Source organism: Nelumbo lutea, chromosome 3 (genome assembly GCF_056320005.1).
Source record: "Nelumbo lutea isolate HS-2025 chromosome 3, American lotus-T2T, whole genome shotgun sequence".
NCBI classification, from domain to species: domain Eukaryota; kingdom Viridiplantae; phylum Streptophyta; class Magnoliopsida; order Proteales; family Nelumbonaceae; genus Nelumbo; species Nelumbo lutea.
This window is the reverse complement of record NC_142686.1, coordinates 76,276,291-76,303,735: the sequence shown is the minus strand read 5'-3', so window position 1 is coordinate 76,303,735 and position 27,445 is coordinate 76,276,291. Positions and strand designations below refer to the sequence as shown.

The following is a 27,445-nucleotide window of genomic DNA, read 5'->3' as shown; positions in this document are numbered from 1 at the left end:
TTCAGTTTGGTTCACAGAGTCACAGACATATAAAATGTGGGACCGGTAAGCCTTGGAGGAGGGTAATTTTGTCATAACAAGTAGAATGGTCACCTCTATAGTTATCAGAAAGCCCTTGAAATTAAGTAAAGACCAATAAACAAACAGGGATATTACAGTAATTTGATGCGGAGTGATTTTTTACCCCTGACCTCACTTTTGTTTTTCACTTTTTTGTATTTGTTTTTCTTTTTTAAAAGTGCGGCCGACGCTGGACTGAAATAAGCAGGTTTTCAGACGATAGTCCATATCAAAGCCAACAGAAGTCTTATTAGAGACACACATTCTCTCTCCGTCTCTCTCTCTCTCTCTCTCTCACTTCTGTACTGTTTATCATTTCTGTACTCGTGCATTGCAGCGTAGAGTAACAACTTTTACTGTTTGGCCCTGGCAATGATTTAATCCCTCGCGAGAGCTTAGTGGATCTAGAGTGAGTCGAAGACTGGAAGGTAAGATCGACAACGTATTCGCTGTTTCTGTTGCATTTTGTTTTTTTTGTTTTTTTTTTTTGCTTCAGATACTCTGTTTTCTCTTCTTGAGTTAGTTAGATCGATGTAACATACTCGGGCTCTAGTTCAGAAACCTGCATTTTCTTCGAGATTTTTCACAGATCTATGGAATTGGCGAAAAGTATTCGTTTTTATCATTCATAAGTGAATGCTGGGACTGGGAGTTTTGGGACTTTTGGACTCGGAACCGGTTTGCGTGGTGTAAATTCGGATGTTTTGAGTGGGGTTCTGCTTGATTTTGTTGAGTCTGAGTAAATGTGGTTAGGGATTACTTTATTGAAGCTGGGTTAGGTTCTCTTTTATTTGTCTTTCTTGCAGAACTGGGCGGAGAAATAGTGCTTTTAGAGAAAAATGGAGGGTTCGCCAGTGAATACCGGCGCAGATGTGGTGAAGCCTCAACCTGAAACTTCGGAGTCGTTGAACTCTTCTGTTAATTCAGTGGAAAGTGCTACGAAATCTTCGAAACTTGTAAAAGTGGGTGTTACAACGGTAGCCAAAGCTTCAGGGCCAACTACTTTGAGCAGGAAAAGAGTTGATGGAACGAGAGTTTCTGATTCGAGTTCAAATGCGGTCAAATCGACTCTGACTAGGCCTACTATTAGTAGTTCAAATGCAGCTTCATTGAAGAGGAGAAATAGCACTGGAGGCTTGACAGAGAAACAGTGGGTATGGGTAACCAAACGGCAGGAGAATGTTAATTCCGTTGCAGGAAGAAGAGCGACATCTTCTGCTTCGGAACCATTAAGGCGATCAGCCACCGAAATTAGACGAGCTTCGTTGCCTTCAGCTACAACAAAAGCGTCGAATGCAGCCACTACAAAAGTACTGAATGCCACGAACATTTCTGAGACGAAAAAGGCATCTCCAGTCACACCTACTTCTAGGACTTCAAGAGCATCACCAAAATCCGATGCCAGCAAGCAAGATTCTGTTAAAAAGCCCACACTTCGACCGTCACTATCGGTTTCTTCTGCAAAGAAGGTTCCTTCTTCATCCTTGGACAGTAGTGGCAGCAGCACCCTTAGGAAGACTGTTTCTAAGGTTTCTTCTCCATCAGCCCGTTCACCTTCGGTTACCAGTATGTCAAAGCTTGGGTCTTTGTCATCATCGGTAGACAGGGGATCTTCTTTATCTGGACGTAGAAGAGCATCAACTCCCGAAAGCCGGGATTCTCGTTTCATTATGCTCCCACAGGTGGAGATTAAAGCTGGAGATGATGTGGTGAGCACTGTGTTTGCAAACTTATTAGGTGATATCCTACTCTGTGTATAGGTTTGATCAGGTTTCTGGCTCTGCTGGTTTGAAGAAGGAGGTGAATCTGCAATTATGGTCCCCTTGTTTGATCCATTTTTTTAGTTAGGTCTAGTGCCTATGGTTTGGTTGTTTAAGAATTTTGTCAGATCAATTAGGTTCTGAAATTGATATTGGTATGCGTTTCTTTGCTTTTTCGTATCATAAGTCTTGCTTTGGATCCATGGCGATGGGTATACATTTTTTGACTCTCTGAATTTAGTAAACGTTAGGAGGAATAATTTTTCTATTAATTGTAGTTAGGAGGCTCTGAACAGAATTTTTATATTTTTGTTATTACCCTTCATGCACATGTTTTTTATTGATTCTTCGAGTGTATATTGCCATTTTCTTTGACGGAGGCAAATTCGAATTTTCAACTATGATGGTGAAATACAACACTTTAAAGATTATTTGCTTCTTTTGTTTGTGTTTTTTGGTGGTTATTGTCGTGAGAAGGTTCTTTTTCCCCTTTAACTAATAAAAATTTCCCCTTGATATTCTTTCTCATTGTTTTAGAGGCTGGATCTTAGAGGCCATAGAGTTCGAAGTCTCACAGCTAGCGGGTTGAACTTGTTACACAATTTAGAGGTAAATCTTATTTGCATTTTCTTGACGTAGCTGTTTCTCTGTTTGGCTGTCTTATTGGTTACCTTGTAAGTCATTTCTCTTAATAATATCTTTTTTTTTTTTTTATAATTTTTTTTAAAGTTATAAACAAATGTAAAGGTGCATTGATGCTTGGAGGGGTAAGGGGTTACTTGTTAGATGATTAGCTCAATATATACTTATGCATGATGGAAAACCTAAGGGGGCATGGCTTTGTGTGCCATTGCACCTGTCTATTCTTCTTATGAATGCCTTCAACTGCATGCTAGATTATCCAGAAGCTTTTTGTCTCCTTGGTTGCTTGATGCTTAGCTCTGATCTTCAGTTGGGTGTTAAAATTGACCTCAGTTTTAGCACAGAATTGCAAAGTCACCAAGGCTAGCTTTTTTATGTTTTCCCCCCATAAAATCTTGTAACTTAGAAATAGAGGAAGCTTTGTTTAAAGGCCCCAAGTCAGATAACCATTGTCTACCTTTTGCAAGCCCTCCTCTCATATGGAACACTTCAATTAGTAGGTATGATTTATTAGAAAAGGAAACGTGGTAAGCATTAAATAAATGTTGCTATCCATAAAAAATGTTGCATTGACTATCCTAAATGGATGATGTCTCCATGTTGGGCATGCGCCACAATCTGACACTCCATGGATTCTTGATGTCACTTCTATGTAACATTTCCTTTCCTAGCATTATTTGGCATAAATGAACAGATGTTGTACAAGATGCCATTTTCATATCACTTGTTACTTGGTAACAAACACAACATCTTTTTTTTTTGATCAATAACATCAACTTCATTAAATTAAGAGAATAGAGGGAAAAGAATACAAAGGGAGATAAAATAACTTAGCTCCCCCAAAACAGAAAACATAGGGAAAGCAAAGAAAATTAAAAACTAGCCCAAAAAACAGCCTCCCTATTCACTCCTTGCTTGGCCAACCCATCCGCAAATGAGTTGGCACTCCTCTTCATCCTGCTGTACTGAATCTCAATGTCCCTACCCAACCATAAGAACTGTTTTTTCTCATTGTTAAAGTTCCACAAACCACTGTCCTTTGTCTTCAACCAATTAACCACCACCTTTGAGTCACCTTCCAGAATCAAACGGCTAACATTTAGATCTTTTGCTCTTCGAATTCCTTTAAGCGCTACAAGGATCTCAGCCCTAAGAGAGTCACCTTCTCCAATAGGGCTAGAGAATAAAGCAGTAACAATCCCTTCCTCATTCCTGAAGACTCCTCCAATCCCAGAGGGCCCTGGATTCCTTACACTGCTGCCATCAAAATTCAGCTTTATAAAGCCCGAGGGGGGAGGGGACCAGGATGGACAAAGAGTCCTCTTGCATCTAGCAGTGAAAGCAATCTCTTTTCAGTTTCTTAGTAAGTCATTCATAGGACAATCTGAAAACAACTCCAAAGATTTTAGCCTGTGGACCACTCTTATGAGGATTCGATCTAACAAATCTTCCAAAGTTTTTTCCTTGTCAGAAAATATGCGTGAGTTTCTTTCTTCCCACAAAAACCAACAAAGTGCTGCCCTAATACACCTCCACATAGTCTTCCCTTGCTTCTTAGGCCAACTGAAAAAAGAAGGAGAAAACAAACCTTGGATAGTCTCCGGAGGATACCAAGAATGCCCAAAACGGGAGAAAACCCACTCCCAAACAGATTTAGCAACCTTACAAGAGACCATGAGGTGGTAGCCAGATTCCCCATCAGCTTTACAAAGAGCACATCTATTAGGAAGTAGACAATAGTTGGGTCTCTTTCTTTGAAGTAAGTCTAAAGTGTTGATTCTTTCTAGGAAAAATTCCCAACAAAAAAACCCCACCCGAGGAGGAATAGGTCTGCTCCAAATTTCCTTAACTGGAAAGGACAACCCCAGGGGGGTAGGAGGCTGAGTTAAGGTTTCAAAGAAAGACGCACAAGAAAATGTACCAGAGCTAGAAAGGGTCCAAAATCTGGTGTCTTCCTTTGCAGGGTTTAGGAAGACACCCTCAAGGGAGGCTAGCAGAGCTACCGGGCTATCCAAGTCCGTATCCCTAATTGCCCTACGCAGGCCAAGGTTCCAACCAAAGCCTGAAGTGGAAGCTGAAGGGACTAAGAAGGAAGAAATGGGTTCATTTTTCAAGTCTGAAAGAGCATACAAGGAAGGAAACTTGTCTTTCAGAGGAGAATCCCCGACCCAAAGATGTACCCAGAAATTTATTCGGTTACCAGAGTTTAGACCATACCTGATCCAAGGGGAGAAAACTAGAAGCAGATTGTGGATGGATTTCCAAGGAGAAGCAGCTGAAGCCCTTGCCAAGATTCCAGGATCCCAACCATTGTCTTCCAACCCATGAATGCTAGCCACAATCTTAGTCCACAATTTATCCCTTTCCAAAGAGAACCTCCACAACCACTTCCCCAGAAGAGCCATGTTCCTTTTCTTGAAATTACCAATCCCAAGACCTCCTTGTGTTTTACACCTAGATACCACCTCCCAGTTGGATCCATTAGTCCATGTTTTTGAGCAGATATCTATCCATTAGTCCATGTTTTACACCTAGAGACCACATCTATGGAAAAGTATATACTATCCTTTTTTGTGAAGTTAGAATTCAAGAAATATGTGTCCTGTGTCCCTTTTGATGGTATATAATGTCATATACTATTGAAATAGTATATACTATACTATACTATGTGTCCCCAGAAGAGCCATGTCCCTTTTGATGGTATATAATGTCAGAATTCAAGAAATATGAACTATTTCAATAGTATATACTTTTCCATAGATGTGTCTTGTGTCCATTAGTCCATGTTTTCTCATCTTGTTGAGTCAGACTTTGCATATATGTTAGATTTCAACTCCCATGTCACTGTCCATTAATGATTTAAAAGGTGCACCTAGGCGCATAAGCGAGGCACATTTTAGGTTATGTGCCTTGTCTAGGTCCCAGGTGCAACACTTTCAAAACGCATACACCTGGTCTGCCTTGTGCTTCAGCCTAGGCGTGTGTCTTTTGAAAGATTGTGCATTTTTCTTTTCTTTTCTGTGTGTGTGCTTAGCAGCTGCATTGGGGGCTCCACCCCCAGACCCGGTTAAACCAAGGTTCAAAATATCGATATGCCCGATACACCGGTAGAGGCGTATCGGGCTGTAATGGTAATTTTTTTATTTTTAAATCTGGTTTAGAGGGGCTGGTTTAAGGTCCGTCCACCTCCTGAACCGGTCAAAACCTCGATACACCCTCTGCAGGGGCGTATCGGGAAGCTCCTGATATGATACATATCGGCTGATACGTATTGATACTTTGAACCTTGGATCAAACCCCTCAAGGCTAGCCCAAACAAGTCCATATTAGGGTCTTAAATTCTTAATTCCTATAAAAAAGGTTTTATAACTTTAAATGTCTTTTGAAAATATATTTTATTAGGATGAATGAATGAGCAACATTAGCAAATACAGTTTCTTGACTGAGCGCATAATCCTATACAAAACATTGGTCTTCATTCCTTCTGAGAATTTGCTTTGAAGACCTCTTTTAGTTGATAGTTCTTTTCAAGTTCATAATGCATTATTACATGGCCACTTTAGGTTGTGTTCTTGTTACTGTTGAATCTTTTTTTTTCCTGAAAGGTTGCGATTTCTGAGTTTTGAGCAATCAAATTCCTGGGGGGTGGGTTCATCATTCATCCTATCAATGTCTCCAGATATAGTTGAGGCCATAGTATTTCTTTTTCTTTTTCTACATGCTAATAATTTTCTGCTGCAGTTTGTTTATCTCAGGGACAATCTCTTATCATCTCTGGAAGGAATTGAGATTTTGAAGCGGGTGAAGGTCTGTTTCCATGATTTACCTCACATAAATGTGTATATAATCAATGGGCAGGGTCCGGCCCGATGGACCCAAACTGATTGGATGCTTCTGGTTCCAGGATCTGTATTGATGGGCTGCTTCTGGTTCCTGATCCATTGTCCTAATTATTGTCGGTTTGGAATTGGTTCTACTCAATCCTGAACCGACTCAGACCCGACCTGATCCACATATATAATCATATACACATTAAATGTATATTAAATAAATTATATATGTTAGGTAAATATATATATTAAATAAATTAACATATATATATATATATATTAAATGCATAATATTTTCAGCAGGTTTATTATAATCGTCGGGTCCATCGGGTCAGACCTGATTGTCCTGAGAACTGATCGGTTCAGTTCTGGGTCTAAAATTACAGGCCTTGTAGGGTCTGGTTCGGTTCTGGTTCCTTGATATATCTTGTCAGGTTGGTTCCTGTTCTACCCTGTCCCAATTCCGACATGGCCCATTGAGAGCCCTATTTCTGCTTCTGCATTTTTGGGATGACATTTCCCAATCTATATTTACAAATTTATAGTTTAGTGGCTGATTGAGATAACTCTTTCTAGGTTCTTGATTTGAGTTTCAATGATTTCAAAGGACCTGGGTTTGAGCCACTTGAGAATTGCAAAGTCTTACAGGTCTGTTTCTCTCTCTACTTCTGGTGTTTGACTGGCTTATGTTACATGTTTAACTTTTCTGTGCATAAAGATCTGGGATATGTGTTATTAATACAGCAACTATATCTTGCTGGGAATCAAATCACATCACTTGGAAGCCTTCCTGAACTTCCAAATTTGGAGGTATGATCATAGGTAGATTTTGTGATATTGGTAATATTTGCATCCATGCTTCCATTGCCATGGCTTTGAAGACATTTTTCCATTAAAATCTTCTGTTTTCCAGTTTCTCTCAGTTGCTCAAAATAGGTTAAAGACTCTTTCAATGGCGAGTCAGCCTCGTCTTCAGGTCTATTTTTTTTTTTCAAAAATTTGTCCTTGATGTCTGTATTTCTTTGGGCTATGATATGTTTTGTTTCTTTATTTATTATTTCAATCCTTTTGGTGTTTCCACAGGTATTAGCTGCCAGCAAAAACAAGATATCAACTCTAAAGGGTTTCCCACATTTACCAGTTCTTGAGGTAGCTTTCTTGCTTGGTTTAAGTAAAGAATGCATATTACTTCATTATTCTTGCTATGCATTTGAAATAAGTTGATGTACTGTTTCTCTTAAGTAAACACGTTCATATATGTGCAAACATACACACACAAATAAATTTCTGTGCCAATGAAATTTCATATAGCTGAGTCCATCCTTCAATTTATGAACTGTTATCATTAAAGTAATTGAATTTCTATTTTCATGATTCAAGATTAGTGCCGTTCTTATAGTGGTATATATTAGTAGGGATATGCATGTCTTTTGTCCATACCTTTTACAAATTAATTATCTTTAATCATCCACAGTGTGCTTTTATTTTGCCTTCTTAAGTGCAACATAATTTATGGCGTGCATAATTGTCCACATGTATATATTGTCCATGCAAAGCTTTTTTTTGTATGGGTTTCTCTTTCTCTCTAATTTTGTTTTCCATATTAAACACTATGTTACTTAGATATGGGTGAAACAGTGATTTAAAAGGTGCGCCTATGAATTTTGCATTGGGGCAGTGGTGTGGTGTCCTAAATTCAGAAGACCTCTGATTGGGAGATAGAGGGATGTGTGGGGCTGTTGGCAAAGCTTCAAGAGGTGGAAGTGAACCCATCACTTCCAGATGCTAGATGGTGGAAAGAAAAAGAAATGGAAGATTTTTTGTCAAGTCTCTTTACAATGCTTTGTCCAGAAATCAGGTAAAATCTGATTCAGTTAAAGGGGTTTGGGGTAAGCCAGTTCCCCCAAGGGTGGAGGCTTTTGCTTGACTCATCTCAATGGGGAAGTAGTATCCTGATTCAAAGACAATCTGAAAAAGAAAGGCCATCAGTTTCCTAGTAGATGCCTTCTTTGCTTGTCTGAAAAGGAGTCTATCCTTCACCTACTGGTCCGTTGCATATTCATTAGGAGTATGTGGGCCTATTTTTTCAAGCTGTTCAACATGGATGGATGGAATCTTAGAGACTGCATGGGGATATTTGGCTGCTGGCTGAGGGTGAATGAAAGCATCAAAGTAAAAATCATCTGGAGCCGTGTTCCTTTTTCTGTACGCTGGGAAATCTGGAAGGAAAGAAATAAGAGAATATTCAAAAGAAAATCGAGAAGCAACAGAGAGTTAGGGGCTGTCATCAGTTCAAGAATTGTAGGGTGGGTCTTAGTTTTGTCAGAATTTGAAGGATTAAGCAAAGCAAATCTCGGAGATGACTTCTGGAACACTTTGAATGGTTAAGTCTAGTTGTAATCTTTTTGTTTCTTCTTTGGTTCTCCTTCATAAGAGTTGGGGTGACTTCTTGTCATGAAAACATTGTATTTTTCTGCCTGTTTGAATGATTTTTATTCTTTATTCTACATCTTGAGATGCTGTCATCATGTATATAAACATAATAATAATAACAATCCACATTGTACCCAATCGAATTAGAGCCGAGAAAATAAAATTGCAAAAAATACACACCTGCTGTTATTGACAAAAAAATACCACTGCTATTCTTATTATAGAGATTTGATATCTTCCTAAAATTTGAGATTCCACCTAAGTTAACTCAGTCATAAGGTATTCTCAGAATGACCCAAAGGATCATATGGGGTTGTGGGCTCCATGGATGGTTATAGGTTCTGCAAGACAAGTGTCTTAAGAACTCAGGCTTTCTCCCCCATGTTTCTTTTTCTTGTTTGCTGTGTTTGCGACATGGGGATTGGGGTCTGAGTCAACCCATTAGCATTCCTTACCCACTCTTTTCTTAAATTTCTAATGATTAAATGTTGAATAATGAAATTGCATCCCTTTAACAAAATCGTTTTTCGTCATGGAAGACATCTTATCCTATCTGAAACAAATATATTCCATTCTTGTAAATGTCACAGATGGTTTCTCTGAATCTGGTGCACATCTGGATGTAATGTTTAGTAATAGTTCTCTTCCTTTGTAGCCTGTTCGGCTCTTTTTACTATTTTCCTGATGTACATCTTCTCATGTACTTCTTTTAATTGAATTCAGTTATTTAAAAAAAAGTATATTTTTTGAAGGAAACAAATGCAGCATACTAGTTTTTCTACCTCCACCTTTATTGTTTAGTTAGTTCTTGGATGGAGTCCTTATCCACTATGACATGTTGCAGCATTTACGAGTAGAGGAGAATCCCATACTTGAAATGCCTCATTTAGAAGCTGCTTCGATATTGCTTGTTGGCCCTACACTCAAAAAGTTCAATGACAGAGGTATTGTGGAATAAACTCATCATTATACATGGTCGAGACTTCTTGATTTTGTTTTTCCTCAAAATTCTTTTAACTTTTCATTAAGTTGGTCATTTATGCTTAATATGCAGATCTTTCACGTGAAGAGATAGAAATTGCCAAGCATTATCCTGCTCACACGGCTTTATGCATCAGAGATGGTTGGGAGTTCTGTCGCCCAGATCTTGCAGCTGGTGAGGCTTTTTGGTGTTTTACATTGTACAATTAGTGACTTTTTTTGGTTACTGTATTCACCATTCCACCAATAAATATAATCATATCTTTTAGTAATTTAGCTAGATTATTCTCTTAAACTGATCTGTGAGGAGTTTTCTCAATTTAGCATTTTATGTTTTCACATAATGTTTTTTGGTAATAAATAGGAATTTTGTTAATAAAAGAAAAGGAGTACATCAACCAGGGTGATGAGGAATCTCCAAGCAAAAGGACAACAAAAAACATTCCAAAGGAACAAATAGTCAAATACAATTTTTTTTTTCTTGAATGTATTTCAAATAAATACTAAAACCCAATTGCAAGATACTCCTTTGAGACTTGTTCAAACTCTGGAAGAATGAAAATCCAATCCATGATCCTTTTTTCACATATTGCAGCAACTTGATCTCTTCTTCTTGCTTTGTCTTCAAATATCATTTGTTTCTCTCTTTCCAAACTTTCCAGCAGTAGGCCAATGTTCCCTGGGGTTCTTGGTTCCAAGATGTCAACTTTGAAGAGACCAAAGAAGAATCACATTCTCCTCAGCAGGTTTACATAAAATAGCATCTTCCAGCCAACTGAACTCCCCTGTTTTGAATGTGTTCCATCATAAGAATGCTATCCAAAGCAACTAGCCAAGAAAATGCTTCCACCCTAGGTGGAATAGGATTTCTCCTAACTCCTTTTGCCTCTGATTTCTCCACATGATTCCTTGGAAGGGCGCTGTAAAAGGATTTAAGAGAGAACACTCCATTCTTGGATTCCTTTCACCACCTTAAGTCTCTTCTTTCAATTTGTAGCTCAGCCAATTGCGGTTTTGATAACAAATCCACACAATCCTCAGTTTCCCAATCCAGCAAAGGCCTTTTAAACCTTGGATACTACACCACCCTTCCTTGTAACACAAGTGTAGTTATTGTTTTATTCTGTGTTATAGCTTTTGCGGTTGGTTGGTGGAAGCTGGACTAACATATGGTTGAAATTTGGGAATGTTGAATGCAAATTGATATCCAACTATTTGTGCACGGATGCAAGGTGCCAACCAGCGGGTTGGTAATGTCTCCTGCTGGTTGTAGCAGAGACTTGGAATTTAATCCCACTTGCACCTGGGTTGGGGGATGGGCTACCCCCCATTGTGTAGCCCTTCGAAAAGAAATAAAAAAACTATTTGTGCACGGATTTTTTCTTAATTTCTTAGTTTTTTTTTTTTCTTTTCATCTATGGAAGTTCTAACATTGCTGCTCTACCATTTTAACAGAGTCAACTTTTTGTTTTCTCGTTGAACAATGGAAAGATCATTTGCCTTCGGGATACCTTCTCAAGGAAGCCTCTGTTGATCATCCATTTGAGGATGATGCTTGTCGCTGCCACTTCGCCTTTGTCAAAGATCGCACTCTGAGTACAGATTCTGAATTGGTACTCAAATACCAATGGTTTGTAGGAGACAAAACACCTACAAATTTTGTGGCTATCACAGATGCAGTGGGAGAGGTAGTGATTATTTTCAATATTGTTTTTTTGTTGTAAACTTCTAATTGTTTGTCATGGTATGCCAATAACACTGGTTGATAAACCAGGTATACTGGCCGAAACATGAGGATGTTGATAGATTTCTGAAGGTTGAGTGCACTCCTATTTTAAGGGAGACCGAGTACCCTCCTGTTTATGCAGTGTCTTCACCAGTTTCACCTGGTATACTTTCTGTGCACTTTTCTATGCTGTAAAATGTCTTACCATGCCCATTCAGAAACTAACACTTACAAACCTGATATCCAATTTCATGCTAAGAGTGGTGAGTGGGTGTTATAAATGAGTTTTGATACCTTGTTCAAATATCATATTTTCATGTTCTTTTAACTTGTTATGACCGATGTTCAGAGAACCAGATTGGGCATAGAATTGGAAAGGTGAGAGGTTCAAGGGTCAGAGGTTCAACCGGGATCAAACCGAAGATTGAACCGCAATGATGCGGCATATATGTATATACTGCAGGCCATATAACTAATATATATATACTGTATTTTGCAAATTATGTCATAACTGAATGTGGTGGATAGATGGCAAGTTTCTTAATTTTTAAAGCAAATGACCAAGGTTCAAGCCTCTTAACTCACATTTTCATTAAAATACATGTGTAATAAAGTAATATATACAATCAATTATAAAAAAAAATAAAGTAATATATACAGTAGATTATATAAAATAAAGTGTCATTAATTAACACAAATAATGAAATGGTTAATGGTAATTAAGCAAAAACACAAATAAGAGGTCATGGGTTCAAGTCTTGCCATATGCATTTTAAAATTTCCATTGTTTAGTGACCCAGATGGTTTCATGAAACTGGGACTGGTTCACCGGTTAAACTGGACGGTCATCTGGTTTTGATTGGTTTTTTATGAATTCCGATTTTTAGGGTATGACCAAACTGGCCAGGGAGTGGGTGACAGTTCAATCGGTCTGACCAGCTGGTCTGGTCCTGTTTTATAAACACTGATTCTGACCATGAAATCCTGTGCAGGAACTGGGTTTCCAAAGGTTTTGAACTTGAGTGTACATGGTGAACTTGTCGAAGGGAATGTGATCAAGGGATCTGCTGAGGTTGCATGGTGTGGTGGGACTCCAGGAAAGGGTGTTGCTAGGTAAGGTTTCCTTGAGAATGATTAAACTGGTTGTTTGCATTATTTCCACTATTTCAAAACCCTAATAATTAACTCTTTAGGAAACAAATTCAGCATTATTTATATCATATGAGTCGCACATGTATTCTCAATAATATTTTCCTCTGCAACTTCCAGCTGGTTAAGACGAAAGTGGAATAGTAGTCCTGTTGTAATCGTGGGAGCTGAAGATGAAGAGTATCGGTTAACTATAGATGACATTGATTCAAGCTTGGTTTTCATGTACACACCAGTGACAGAAGAAGGTGCCAAAGGAGAGCCTCAGTATGCAATGATAGATTTTGTTAAAGCAGGTAAGATGTTGCTCAAGCATTCATAATATTGAACTGCAATTCTAGTTTTCATTTTCCCTATTTTTGATCATATTCATTCTTTTTGCTCAATAAACTTCATTTCAGTTTACTATAGAATGTGAAAATATTATTATCAACTGGTGCAAACATACATACGGGTTAATCTTAACAATTTTCTTTGTTGAGTTATTGCTTGAAAATTTTCTGAATCTATCCCAATCACAATGGTTGAAGAAATACTGATTCACAAATTGAACTGTAATTAACTAATTGGTTCCATGAACCTTTTATTTGCAACTATCATGCAGAAAGGTGTGGAACCTTTGTACTATCTTTTCTTTAACTGTGGACATGGGTTCCACAGATTGAAATGAGAGCATAGTGCAAACCATGCCATTGTCCAATAGCCTGTACAAACATACAACCCATAGCACCATACAAAAGATAGGCTAAAAGCTCTGCATATCTAATGTATCTTTTTTCAGCAGCACTTTGTTTATTTAAGTAATGATCCTCAGATTCTAATGTTAGATTTTCTTGTGGCAGCTCCTCCATCAGTTAGTGATGTTACGATTATTGGGGATGCTGTTGAAGGAAGTACAATCAAAGGTATTGGGAAATACTTTGGAGGAAGGGAAGGTCCTAGCAAGTTTGAGTGGTTACGTGAAAATAAAGATTCTGGGTATGCTGCGTTCCCATTTTTGAACATTTAACTATTTAGAAGTTTGAGATTACATCATTTTACTTGGTGGTCCATTTTGTCCCAAGTTTTCATTCAATTTTTTTGTTTATATATTTCCTTTTTGTGAAATTTATAGGAGACATTCGTGAAACATCAAATTTCTCGCATAATTTCTTTTTGTAGTATTTCTAAGATTGTTTAAGAAGAAAAACACAAAAGGAAAAAAAAGAATGAGGAAGGAAACTCCCTTTGTAAAGAGGCTGAATGGTGAGAGTAATCTAGCTGTATGCACAGAATTAGAATTCATACAAAATATGAGCCAATTCATGTTGCAAGTGAACAAATCAGATCTCCTCAAGTTCCTTGAAATATAAGCTTTTGGTTTTTACCAAAATATGCTTGATAGGCTTGTAATGGTCTTTTAAAATCCATTTTTTTTGATGAATAGCTGATTATTTCATTGAATTTAAAAGAAAGTGTACAAGAGAAAGTGGGAGAGAGACAAACCCCCTTATCTCTCCCCTTTAACTTTAGTTATAATTAAAATTATATTTGTGCCCAAAATGTTTGAATTCTCCCAACCCCTTGCTTGGCTAGTGCATCAGCCATCGAATTAGCTGTTCTTTTCACCCACTGTATTCTCAGTTCCATGTCTTTTGTGATCCATCTGAATTTTTTCTTCTCATTATTGTACTTCCACATCCTACTTTCCTCATCCAGTAGCCAAGCCACTACCAGTTTGGAATCCCCTTCAATGATTAGCTTTCTAACATTCATGGTTCTAGCCCTTTGCACCCCTTCCATAACTGCCATTACTTCTGCTCTTAGTGAGTCTCCTTCACCTGCTGGGCCTGAGAATAATGCACACACTTTACCCTCCTCGTCCCTAAATACACTTCCAATTCCTGACCTTCCTGGGTTTCCCATGCTACTTCCATCAAAGTTAAGCTTTATAAATCCTCTTTCAGGAGGGGCCCAGATAGGAATAACAAGCTGCTTATTGACATTTGAGTGTGCCACTACCTTCCAGTTTCTAATGGTGTCATCAGTGGATATATGTGAGAAGCTTTCTAAGGATTTCAGCCATTGAGCCACTCTAATCAGTATTGATTCAATCAAGGCCTCTTTTGTTCTTTCCTTTTCTCTAAAAATTCTTGCGTTTCTTTCTTTCCACACTACCCAGATTATTGCTGCCCTAGCACTCTTCTACATGATGTTACCTATCTTCCTTGGCCATGGACAGGAAGTTGGATCAAAGAGACTTTTGATGTCAGCCGGAGGTGTCCACCTGCATTCAAATAAGGAAAAAACCATTCCCAAATGCTAGCAACAAATGGACAAGTAATAAACAATTGAAAGCAAGTCTCACTATTAGCCTTTCAAAGAACACAACAGTGTGGGGAAAGGCATCATTTTTTCCTCTTCCTATGTAGCCAGTCAAAAGTATTTATTCTTTCATGTACAACTTCCCAACAAAAATCCACAATCCTAGGTGGGATAGGCTTGCATTATACCTCCTTAACAGGAAAAGATTGAAGGGGACTAAGGGGAGGTTGGGTTAAAGCTTTGAAGAAAGAGTTACAGGAGAACAGACCCGAAGATGAAGGTGTCCAAATTCTTTCATCAGACTTATCAGGATCAAGGAAAGTTCCTTCAAGGTTTTGGATTAAAGAGAGTACACTATCAATTTCTGAATCCCTTAATTCCCTTCTAAAGCCAGGGTTCCAATCAAAATCATTGATTGAGTTTGAAGGGACTAAGAAAGTGGAAATGGGCTCACTCTTGAAACATGATAAAGATTACAAAGAGGGGTATAAGTCCTTCAAAGGGGAATTCCAATACCAGATTTGATCATGAAATTTGATTAGGTTGCCAGAATTGAGTTCATACCTTACAAGAGGCAAGAAACAAGGTAGAATCTCTTGTATGGCCTTCCAAGGCGAAGCTCTAGTAGCCCGTTGCAGTGAATCAGTGTCCCATCCATTGTTCAATAGCCCGTGTATGCTCACCACCACCCTTGCCCATAGTTTCTCTCTTTCTTTCGGCGTTCTCCATAACCACTTTCCTAGTAGAGATAAATTTCTTTTTTGGATATTTCCTATTCCAAGACCCCATACTTTTTTTCTCTATTGACTGTCTCCCAGCACACCTTATGATCTCTTTTCTCTTCTCCTGGCTCCTATAAGAAATCCCTTATTAATTTCTCAATGCTCTTGCTTCCACCGGCATCTTGAAGACTGACATATAGTACACGGGGAGGTTTGCTAGGGTCGACTTTATTAGGGTGATCCTACCTCCTAGGGAAATGTAGCCCTTTTTCCAACATGCCAGTTTCTTTGACACCTTTTCTACAACTAGATTCCAAAAGCTTGAGTCCTTCGGGTTGGCTCCTAAGGGTAATCCTAGGTAGCTTAGAGGCCATTGAGAGACATTGCAACCCATGATTTCAGCACAAACTTTTAACTCTCTATCCTCCATGTTTACACCTACAATTCTCGAAATTGACTTTTAAGTTGGATAAATTTGCAAAGAGCTGCACTGTCTACTTTAAGTTCCTAATCCATGTCACATTGTCCCCTTCACAAAACAGTAGGGTGTCATCAGCAAATTGTAAATGGGTGGTCGATACCCTATTCCTCCCCACTCTCCAACCTCTTAGTAGTTGTCTTGTATCAGCTTTTGTTAGACATCTGCAATGAGGGTGAAGAGAAAGGGAGAAAGGGGGTCTCCTTGTCTAATACCACGCTCTGCTTCGAAAAAATCCACCACTGGTCCATTTATTAGCACCAAATAATGACATATTTGGATACAACCCTAGATCCATTTGCACCACCTCTCCCCAAAGCCAAAGTGACTTAAAACCTCCATCAGAAAGCACCAGTCCACCATATCATAGGCTTTTTCCAGATCCAATTTACAAAGTATGCCTTTTCTTCCAGTTCTTTTCATTTCTTCAAGGCACTCATTTGCTAGCAGAACTTGATCTGTTATTTGTCTATTCTGAACAAAGGCCCCTTGGTTAGAAGAGATGATGGAAGGGAACACTTTCTTTATCCTCAAAGATAACACCTTAGCTATGACTTTATACAAACTATTCACCAAGCTTATGGGTTTGAAGTCCTTTGGATGGACCGCTTCACCTCTTCTTGGCACCAATGCAATGAATGTGGCATTCATACAAAGATTTATTACTCCTCTGTCAAAAAATTCATCGAAGACTTCTTTTAGGTCATCTTCTAATATGTCCCAACAGTCCTCGTAGAATGCCATGGTGAATCCATCTGGCCTCGGTGTTTTTGATCTATCCATTGAAAACACTCCCCCCTTGATCTCTTCCAACTCGAACCTCCTTTCTAACCAACTCTTGCAATCATCTGAAATGGTTGGCCAGTTCAGTCCTTCTATCCATCTTCTATCACCTTGGGGTCTTTGAAACACAACTTTGAAGTGCTCTGCAAAGATCCTTGCAATCTCTCTTTGGTCCTCTATAACTTTCCCTTTATTTCCAATTTGGAAATAAAATTCTTGCTTCTTCTCCCATTAGCTAAGGCGTGAAAAAAGTTTGTGTTCCCATTCCCTTCTCTAATCCATTTGTGTTGGGATTTTTGTCTCCAATTGACTTCCTCCTTGTACAAAATGTCTTCCAACTGCTTTTTTAGCTCCCATCTTTGTCCTCTATCTCTCTCCTCCAAAATGCCTCGAGTTTCCTTCTTATCTAGCCCTTCAATTCTGTCAATCACTTCTTGTTTCTTCTCTTCTATTCTCCCAAACTCTATCAAGTTCCACTCCTTAAATTTTCCTTTTAGCATCTGTAACTTTCTATGGACTCTCATTACTTTCCAATTGGCTCTAGGTTTGCCTTCTCTCCACCACTCCACTATTTTTAGGAAGTTTGATGGGACAACCACATGTTTTCAAACCTGAAAGGTGCAGGTCCCAGGCTGAAGCTTCCTTCCTTACAGATGGTAATCGGCCAATGGTCAGAGGTGACTCTAGGTAATGCTCGGGACACTAATCCTTCCCATTGTTCTTCCCAATCCAAGGTAAACATGAATCTATCTAGTTTTTAACATATTGGGTTTAGTTGCATATTGGACCAGGTGAAGTTATGGTGTACTAGAGGAATTTCCTTAAGCTCAAAGGTATTGATAAATTGGTTAAACTTCCTCATGTTAGTATTAATTCTCTGTCTCTGGTTATTTGTTTCTTCTGCGAATCTTATTACATTAAAATCTCCTCCAATACACCAAGGCCCTTCCCATAAACCTCTTATGTCACCTAATTCTTCCCACATCTCATTTCTTTACCTATAGCCATTTGGTCCATAGACATTTGTCAAGACCCATTCAAAGTCATCCTCCACTTGTCGGAATTTAATTGAAATTGTGAATCTACCTATCAGTTCCTCCTTGCCTTGTACTACCTCATTTCTCCACAAAATTATAATTCCTCTTGAAGCTCCCCAAGAGGGTGACCAAGCCCAACTCAGACCTCTAGATCTCCAAAGACTTCTAGCCCATTTATTATCAAATTCTGCTAGCTTAGATTCCTGAATTATTACTATGTCAGGGTTTTCTTTCCTAATGACCTCCTTTATTACTACTTTTTTCCTCACACTCCCCAAGCCTCTAACATTCCAGCTCAAAAATTTCATTTGAAATCACCTCAAATTAAGCCTAGGCTGGAAGACCTTACTACCTTTTCTTCTCTCCCCCCTCTCACTAAATTCCTTATCCCCCCTTCACATCTAGTTTCAGTCTCTCAACTTCATTTAACTTTTTCTTTCTAGTTTTTTAGGACCATCTGAATTTCTAATGAGGGCCTTTAGAGCATTCGGATTTTTCAGTTTGCAGCCTAATTTCTCCACAAATCCTGCTACAGTTTCTATCTCTTCTATTATATCTTAGGTCTTCTTCCTATATTCCTGTTCTGAGTCTGGTAACTCACCCTTTTCTTCCTCTCCATTTCCTTTGTCCTCCCCTGTACCTAGCAACAGTTGTTCCACCATCCTCTTTAACTGCTCCAAACTAGCACTTATTTGCTTCCAGATTATCTCTCCTCCTAGCCTCTCTTGCTCATCCTCATATTCTCCTACAACATTTCCACTTGCCTTATCATCCACTACTGCCCCAACTTTGTTTACACAGGCTCTTGGCTTGGTTTCGATGTTGGATGCTTGAACACCTGCTAAAGGCACAAACATCTTATTAGTATCAAAAACCAAATTGACTACCATACCTGGGGGGGAATGGGAGGGTTGCAACGAGGTGAAAGGCTTTTTAGAAGCAAAAAGCTTAAGCCTACTCTCATAGACGTATTGTGACCGATGGATGCTATAACACTATCTTGTTTACTTTGACCGCTGGGGGTTTCTTTTAGCCCTTCCTCAATTGGGGTAGTCTTAACAAACTTACAGATACACTTGGCGGTTCCTTCATTTAACACCTTTATGAGTTGTGGGTTTAAGTTTGAATTTCTTGTATTGAAGTTGAAGGCTTTCTCTTCTACTGCTATTCTCTCTCATCATAGGTCTACAATGCCTTCACAGTCGATATTTCGCTGTGCATAACTGCCTATATCTCTGGAGTCTTCTTCCTCTAGAAATAGTATGTCTGTGTTCAGGTCTTCTGAAACCACACCACTTTCTCTTTGATAGTCATCAACACTACCTATCGAAGAATTTTCGATAGAGTCTCCATCGTCTGAACCACTACAGTCTACCCATCCTTCGTCTTCATTGTCAGAATCTTCTACTTTATCCCTAGAATACCTAGGATTTGGTTTGTCACCATTGGATGTACTGTAGTCTTTTCGAGGTTGCCATTGCAAAGATGAAGTCTGCTCCCCTGAAGCTTGTTTCCTTGTCGACTGAATAGGAGGGAGCGAACTTGAAGATGATAGACCACAAGTTCGATCTAGAGGTGTAAAGGTGGGTGGCCCGCGTAGAGTGCGGGCTGTGCTATGCTGGCCTGCGGGCCGTCACAGGTCGTGCTGCCCTTGGTGAAAATTTGGGGGTCGGCCCAGCACGGGCCACGGCCCAGGCCCGTGCCGTGCCGTGGGCTTGTGTTGGGCCGTGGTCTTGGGCCATGCCGGGCTAGGCCACAGGGTGGGCCTTCGGCTTGGGCCAAATCGGGCTAGACTGAATGGATAACCCAATAAATAAATAAATAAAACAATTCAAATAGGAATTTTATTTCATTTAAATTTGAATGATGCAAATTACAAAGCATACAAGTATATAATGGTTGGATACTTCATACTTGGATGAATGAAATATGAAAATGGAATAAATTAATAAAATATAAAAAATACAATATAGTTACAAATTGAAAATACAAAATTACATTAATAGCAAATAAATTAAATAAAATTAAAACAAAATTTACAATAATTTGAAATAAAATAAAAAATTCTATACAACTAGTCAACTATTGTTCATGAATCAACTATTAGCTGCTGTACAAGGGATGCAATTTGCAAACCAGATGGGGGTACAACACCTAACAATTGAGGGGGATTCCAAAGTGGTGGTGGGTTGGTTGAAAAATCCTGAAGAGGCTATGTGGCGTTACAAGAATGAAATGAAGAAATTTAGTTGGTTGACAAGGAATATGTTGATCATTGTACAGTGGGTGGGGAGATCTGCAAATACTTTGTTAGATGTGTTAGCCAAGCAAGGGGTAAATAGGCAAGAATTGTTTTGGGCTTAGTTGTGATTCTTGCTTTTCTTTCCTAGTTTACTTGTAAGATTCAAGGAGGGGCTGCAGCTCGCGCCTCTCCCTGGAATGTTGTATGAACTCACTCTAAATTTGCTTTTGAATTTCTAAATTTATTATCATTCATAAAAAAATCATGACTTTTATCATTTGCTTTAGGTGATATCCGGTGTATGTAGTAGTATCATGCCCTCCTTTGTCTTGTAAAATTGTAATCTATCTTCTGCATGACTGCATCTAACCAACCCTGGTATGGTGGTACCTGCACGGCTGCACTAAAACAAGACTCCGATGGAACTGTAGACATCGGAGGGGTTAGTAGATCACGTGCCATTGGCGGCGGGAACTGGATAAGTTTTTTGAATGTTCACTCCACTAGGCTAAAATATCAAAATTATTTGTTCCCTCACCTAAACTAGAAAAATTTGCTTGTAAATAAATTAAGTTCAGTAAATGAACTTGTTGTAGAAGTAACAGATTTATGCCTTCTACTTATTATTTCCTACTGCTTCAGATAATTAGATTCATATAAATTGTACATTTTAAAATAATACATTATTAATTTTATTCTTTTTTATTTCCAATTTCAATATTCATATTTTCACAATATGTTTGAAGTGAAATATCAAAACCATCTTTCCTAATCTTAGGATCTATTGTTGTAGCTAAGCAATAAAGGGGAGAAATGTTCTCCCAATATTTTTAAAATTTATTTTCCATTATTTCAACAATTCATTTTTATTTCTTCTTCCTTCTCATGTGTGAGAAAATGTTTGCTCAAATGGCCAGTACCACCCTTGCTACAATAGCTAGTCTTTTCTACATTTTTGGCAAACTGCTATTTCCCCTTCTCAACATCTCCTATTTTAAATATTTTCCAAATTGGGCTACTAAACTTGAGGTTTTGGGAAGAGTCAACCATTTTTTTTAAATAAAAAAATAAAATTAATTTAATTGGACTTACCCGGATTGTCGGTTTAGAATCCCAACTTGATTTCAACGGTTAAAGCCTTTCAATGCCCAAGCCTCCCAAATTGCTAACTTGAGATACTTAAGTTGGTTGAGCAAGGCAGCAAGCCTTCTTCTTGTTGAGACTTCAATAAAGTTGAGACTTGAGAATTGGAGAATCAGACAATCAGCCAATCAGACTATCAGATTTCACTTAGATTGCAAAGAATGTATGAGAGAGAGGGAAGAGATTAAGAGAATTGTTGAATGTTGAATTGGTATGGTGAGAAGAATGGTGGAGGATAGGACTATTTATAGAAATTGAGAATAATTCAATTGCCCAAAATACCCTAAAAACTAATTGTTTTTTAGTTGTTGGGAGGGGTATTTTGGTCATTGTAAAGTTATTTATAGCTTTACCCAAAAAGCCCCTAAACTAGTTGTTATATAGTTGTTGGGGGGCATTTGTGTCACTTTTCTTCCCTCCATAAGCAAAATACATAAATACCCCCCTATATAGCTGTTTATAACTGTTAGGGGGGTATTTATGTAAAACCCCCCCCAAAAGCTAAAACTAGGCGTTGGAGGGAGGGGGCCACCTGGCTAGACAGCTAGTTTTCGGATGGGTTGAGCACGGCCCGCAATGGGCCCTATGGGCCGTGCTGTGCCGGCACATGGGCCACAGGTGGCATGGCACACACAGTCGTGCCGGTTCGTGGACTACGAACCCCCGGCCCAGCACGACATAGATCATCCTGCTGAGCCTGGCACGACATGTAAGCTGTCGTGCCGTGCCAGTCCAAATTTGTGTCGGGCTGTGCTGGGCCACGGGCGGCACGACCCGATTTACACCTCTAGTTCGATCCACTAGCTTCCCCCCCCTTCTCTAAGGTCATGTGGTTACTTGAAAAGTCACTAGTAGGTGAGTCCTTTCACCACCAAGAGCATCCTGAGTGAGCCAGTATGGGCCTAGGTTGTTCCTTTTGAGACTGGACCTAGTTCAGCTTGGCCTGCTTTTTTATTCAAAAAATTTTGTAGATTGATTTTTAAGGAAGGTACCACCAACTGAGGGATTGACCTTTGTTCACTGCTGCAAGCAACCACTTGTGCGAAGCTTTTGATGTTGGCCGTAAGATTAGATCCCCGTTTTTTGATTTGACACCATTCATAGGGGGTCTTTCTTCTTTTCCTTGTTCAGGTGATTGTTTTTCCAAATCTGTGATAACCTGCTAGCTTTTCCATTGCTCCCTTCCCAGGCTAACACCTATCCTCTTGCTTTCCACGTCGGCATCGTCTTCCCCACCGTTCATAGCGGTCGTTCCTACCAATTGCACCTTAGCTGCCTAGAGGTCTAAGAAGCTATATGATTCCATTTATCCCCCACACATTTTAGATATTTTAATGAGGATATCTTCTGATCAAAGGTGAAACGACAGCCCTAGGATCCTCAAGTTTATATGGCTTATTGGCTCCACCAACTTTTAGTTACAACTGGGAGATATCGCTTCAACTTCCGTAGGTTTTTGTTGGAAATCAATTAGGGCTTTTTTGTCCTTGAACTCCTAGGCTTTGCCAGTCTTGTATCTTCTGCTGTGCTGTCAATACCCAGAAATTTTGCAAGTTGTCTTTAAAGCCTTCCACCCACATCTTTAGTCTTTTGTTGCTTGCAGCAAACCTTACGTCTTCATCATCCTTTGTGACTTTATTCTGTTTCGCCTCAACCTCTAGACTTTCCACCTTCCTTTTTTCCCCACTTATCTCTGAATCTCCTTCCATTTTCTCATTCTTGACTGTGATATGTGCTTCAGTGTTGACCAGATATTCTTGGAGGTTTGATGTAAAAAATTTCCAGCCTCTGTATTCCTTCCCCTCCGGGATGTTGAGCATTTGTCTTTTACCATTAGCGAACCATTCTGTGGCTACAACAAACCATCCTTTTCCATTTCGTTTTAGTTCAGTTGAGTAGCTAGTAGTCGCTCAAGATTGAACAGACACTTAAAAGGAGAAGAAAAAAAAAGAAGAGAGAGAGAGAGAGAGAGAGAGAGAGAGAGAGAGAGAGAGAGAGAGAGAGAGAGAGAGAGAGTTGGGTTGGTGTTTGAAACAACCACCCTCCTCTTAAATTTGTATACATAGTATCATACTTATAAAAGGACTGAATTGCTTACATGGCAAGATAAGATAAGATAAAGCTGAAAAAAGATTAATCCTAATCTTATAAAAGACTAGTTCTAATCTTATCATAAAGAACTAATCCTAATCATAACTTATTGCTGACATACGAACAGTGGGGACCACCTTAGTGGGGTCCACACTAGTGTTCTCTACACTCCCCCTCAAGTTGGGAATAGATGTTTGTCCTTCCCAACTTGCATAGATTTGCCTCTAACTTCTTCCTTTAAACCGCCTTGGTTAGAAGGTTTGCTAGTTGCATGTCGGAGGTGATGTAGGGAAAGACATACTTCTTGAGATGTAACCCTTTCTCTGATAAAATGTCGATCCACTTCAATATGCTTAGTTCTGTCGTGTTGTACCGGATTATGGGCTATATTGATGGAAGCCTGATTATCACAGTACAACATCAAGGGTTTCTCATAAACAATAACCAACTCCTCAAATAATGATCTCAACCATAAAATCTCAGCTACACCATTTTCCATGGACCTATATTCAGTTTCAGCACTGGAACGAGAAACAACATTTTGTTTCTTACTCCTCCAAGAGACAAGGTTACCTCCTACAAAAGCACAATATCCGGAGGTAGATCTTCGATCATCAACACACCCAGCCCAATCAATATCTGTGAAAACTTCTATGTTCATGTGATCATTATTCTTGAATAAAATGCCTCTGCCTGGGCCCTCTTCAAATATGTTAGTATCCTCTCAACTGCAAGGAGGTGAGTAGTCCTAGGAGAGTGCATGTACTGGCTAACCACACTAACTGCATATTGCATAATTGATGTCGGGTTGAGTGAGACAAAGATAGAGAAGTTTTCCAACTTTTTACATAGCTTTATCTTCAAGGGGCTCTCCACCCTCTGCACTGTTCTTGTGATTTTGTTCAATGGGTGTGTCAGTAGGCTTAACACCCAACATTCCTGTTTCTTCTAACAGGTCAAAAACATACTTTCTTTGAGAAACAAAAATCCCATGCTTGGATCTGGCTACCTCAATGCCCAAGAAGTATCATAGTTCTCTCAGATCTTTTACGTCAAACTCCTGATGAAGGAGTTGTTTAAGGGACTCAATCTTTATATTATCATTTCCTGTTACTACAATATCATCCACATATATAACAAACAAGGTTAAGGAAGAATCCACTCTCTTAATAAACAAGGTGTGGTCTGACTGGGCCTGTACATGTCTGAACCTTCCAAGGGCTTGTCTAAATCTATCAAACCAAGCTCTAGGGGATTGTTTTAATCCATACAAGGCTTTGTTCAACCGACAAACCTTCTTTCCTGTCTCTGTACCATAAAATCTAGGAGGCAATTGCATGTAAACTTCTTCTTGCAAGTCTCCGTTGAGGAAGACATTTTTAACATCCATCTAATACAATGAATGACCAAGAGTAATTGGCTGCAAGAGATAATAAGACTCTGATAGTGGTCATCTTTGCTACTGGTGCAAAAGTTTCCAAGTAGTCAATACCATATGTCTAAGTAAATCTTTTTGCAACTAATCGGGCCTTATACCTTTCAATAGAACGATCAACATTATGTTTCACAGTGAATACCCATCTACATCTAACTGGTTTCTTACTTTTAGGCTGATAAACTATCTCCCAAGTATTGTTTCTGATGAGGGCATCCATTTCTGCTTTTATTGCATCTTTCCATTCTGGTACTTCTAATGCTTCTTGTATTGTTCTGGGAATGGGAACATCGGCAATGGATGTGAGAAAAGACTTATAGGATTGGAGACAAATGATCGTAGGACAAGAAATGAGAAATGCTGTGATTTGTGGATGTGGTGCAACGACGCTTGCCCTTACGAACTGCTATGGGAAGATCAAGATCATCTAATGAAGGTGAAGGCTCCATGGTGGGATGTCTCTCATTTGTAGTATCTGTGGTACCTGGATCTGGCTTTGCAGAAGGAACTGGGGCTATTGTGGTATCGGGATTTGGATCTGCAGAGGAGACTAGGACTGGCCTGCACTGTTGATGTCCGAAATCAACCAGTCTCCATCGTCTGTGGTAGACTTTCACATCCCTGCATCTCTGACAGCCCTCCCCATTACACCCCTCTTCACTTAATGGGATAGGTAAAGGAACTTCTGACGAGTTAATCCCAACCTTACTACTCTCTTCCTGAGGAGAAACCCTTGGATAATAGGGTACATCTTCAAAGAAAGTGACATCCATTGAGACAAATCTTTTCACAGAATTAGGTTCATAACAGCAATATCCCTTTTGAGTTTGTGCATAACCAAGGAAAATACATTTTGAGGCCTTAGGATCAAACTTGGAACAATGAGGTCCAAGAATCTAAACAAAGCATGTACAACCAAAGGTTTTAAGGGGAATGGTAAATAACTCTTTATCAGGATATAAGAGGGTAAATGGAGGTTTCATGTCAAGAACTCGTGAAGGAATCCTATTGATGAGATACATTGTTGTAAGAATAACATCCCCCCAGAAACGTATAGGCACATTGGAGGTAAACATAATGCTTCTAGCTACCTCCAATATGTGTCTATTCTTTCTTTCAGCAACCCCATTTTGCTGTGGTGTATGAGGACAAGTATTCTGATGGATAATCCCATGGTCAAGCAAATAGGAGGCTAATGGGTTTGCAAAATATTCTTTCACATTATCAGATCTAAAAATTTTGATTTTGAAAATTGGGTTAAAATCATCTGATGAAAGATCTGGGTTAACGCTGGAACCTCATCTCGAGAACGCATGAGATAAATCTACGAAAAACGAGTATAGTCATCAACAAACAGTAGGAAATATCTGTACCCCCCTGACAATGGTATGGTAAGGTCCCCAGACATATCGGTATGCACAATTTCAAAGGGAATATTACTTCTATTATTACTTAATGAATAGGTTGTCCTACAGTGTTTTGCAAGTTCACAACTCTCACATTTCAAACTAGACATCTGGATAGATTCAAATAAACTAGGAAACAAACTCTTCAAAGCCTGAAAATATAAATGACCCATCCTATCATGCCAAAGCATAGCCTGATCAACAGACTGAGAAACACAAGACCTCTTAGTCTCACTATCTTCCCAATGAGGACTCCTTCTAAGCAGATAGACTCCATTTGCGTCACAGCCAGTCCTAATCACCTTCCTTGTCTCCAGATCCTGAAAAACACGTCGATCCGAAAAAAAGGTTACTGAACAATTCTGGTTTTTTGTAATGTTACTAATTGAAAGCAAGTTAGTATTAAGCTTAGGAGCATGCAAAACTGAAGATAAGGAAATAGCATTAGACAACTTGATGTCTCCCTTGCTAGAAATAGGAATGAGGGAGCCATCAACAATGGACACTTTGTCTCTGCTTGAAGATAAGTGATAGGTAGTAAATAGTGACGGCAAGCCAGTCATATGGTTAGATGCTCCAGAATCTATTATCCGTGAATGTTCTGTATTACCTGTAGCTGAGGCATGGTGAGCTGAGGCATGACTACCTGAATGAGCAAAAGCTAAGGTAGGGGGTGCTGATGGTGTCTGAGGAGGTGGAGCTGAATTACCAACTTCATTTTCCAGCTGAATTAGAGCAGCTCGGACGGCAGCTAGAGTGTCTAGAGGATTGCCTTTTGTGCTAGACGAGGTTGTACTATTAGTGTTAACAGCTATATTTGCATTTCCCTTTTTGTTTCTAAGTTTTATTGGAACTAGATGTGGACACAATTTCCAACAGGTCTCTTTAGTATGTTTGGGTTTCTTGCAATGCTTACATACTAGGTCCTTCTTAGCTTTCTTTTTCATGTCTCCTTCCTTATCACCCCCAGATTTGGGCTTAATTGCTGCCAGAGCTGGTTCAAAAGGTTGTTGCTGTAGCATAACTTTTCTCCTAGTCTTTTCGCTGTGCACTAAGGAATAGGCCTGGAACAGAGTTACTCTGTCTCTTGTCAACAATTGCTGCCTCACAATATCATATTCCGAATTTAGACCAGCCAGGAACTCAAACACTCTATTAGTTTTGTAGAGAAGATGGGCCGAATGGCCCATAGACTGTCATTTCATGTTATGTTATGTTTGTCT

At 39.1% G+C, this 27,445-nt stretch overlaps 1 protein-coding gene across 5 annotated transcripts in view; it reads left to right on the top strand.

The window, feature by feature from the left end:
• The first annotated feature begins 252 nt into the window (after positions 1–252).
• Positions 253–27,445, top strand: part of AIR9 (Outer arm dynein light chain 1 protein) — a 93,431-nt gene continuing 66,238 nt past the window's right edge. For 4 of the 5 annotated variants that reach the window (XM_088976849.1, XM_088976847.1, XM_088976850.1 and 1 more), the window contains exons 1-15: positions 253–488; positions 867–1,769; positions 2,358–2,429; positions 6,204–6,269; positions 6,869–6,940; positions 7,037–7,102; positions 7,206–7,268; positions 7,376–7,441; positions 9,570–9,669; positions 9,780–9,881; positions 11,162–11,394; positions 11,481–11,595; positions 12,425–12,545; positions 12,702–12,877; positions 13,424–13,559. In XM_088976849.1, coding sequence (XP_088832975.1) covers positions 900–1,769; positions 2,358–2,429; positions 6,204–6,269; positions 6,869–6,940; positions 7,037–7,102; positions 7,206–7,268; positions 7,376–7,441; positions 9,570–9,669; positions 9,780–9,881; positions 11,162–11,394; positions 11,481–11,595; positions 12,425–12,545; positions 12,702–12,877; positions 13,424–13,559 — 2,258 coding nt within the window. In that variant the 5' untranslated portion in view covers positions 253–488; positions 867–899. Of the gene's footprint in view, positions 489–649; positions 1,770–2,357; positions 2,430–6,203; positions 6,270–6,868; positions 6,941–7,036; positions 7,103–7,205; positions 7,269–7,375; positions 7,442–9,569; positions 9,670–9,779; positions 9,882–11,161; positions 11,395–11,480; positions 11,596–12,424; positions 12,546–12,701; positions 12,878–13,423; positions 13,560–27,445 lie in introns of all 5 variants that reach the window. The other variant, XM_088976848.1, reaches the window with a different exon arrangement.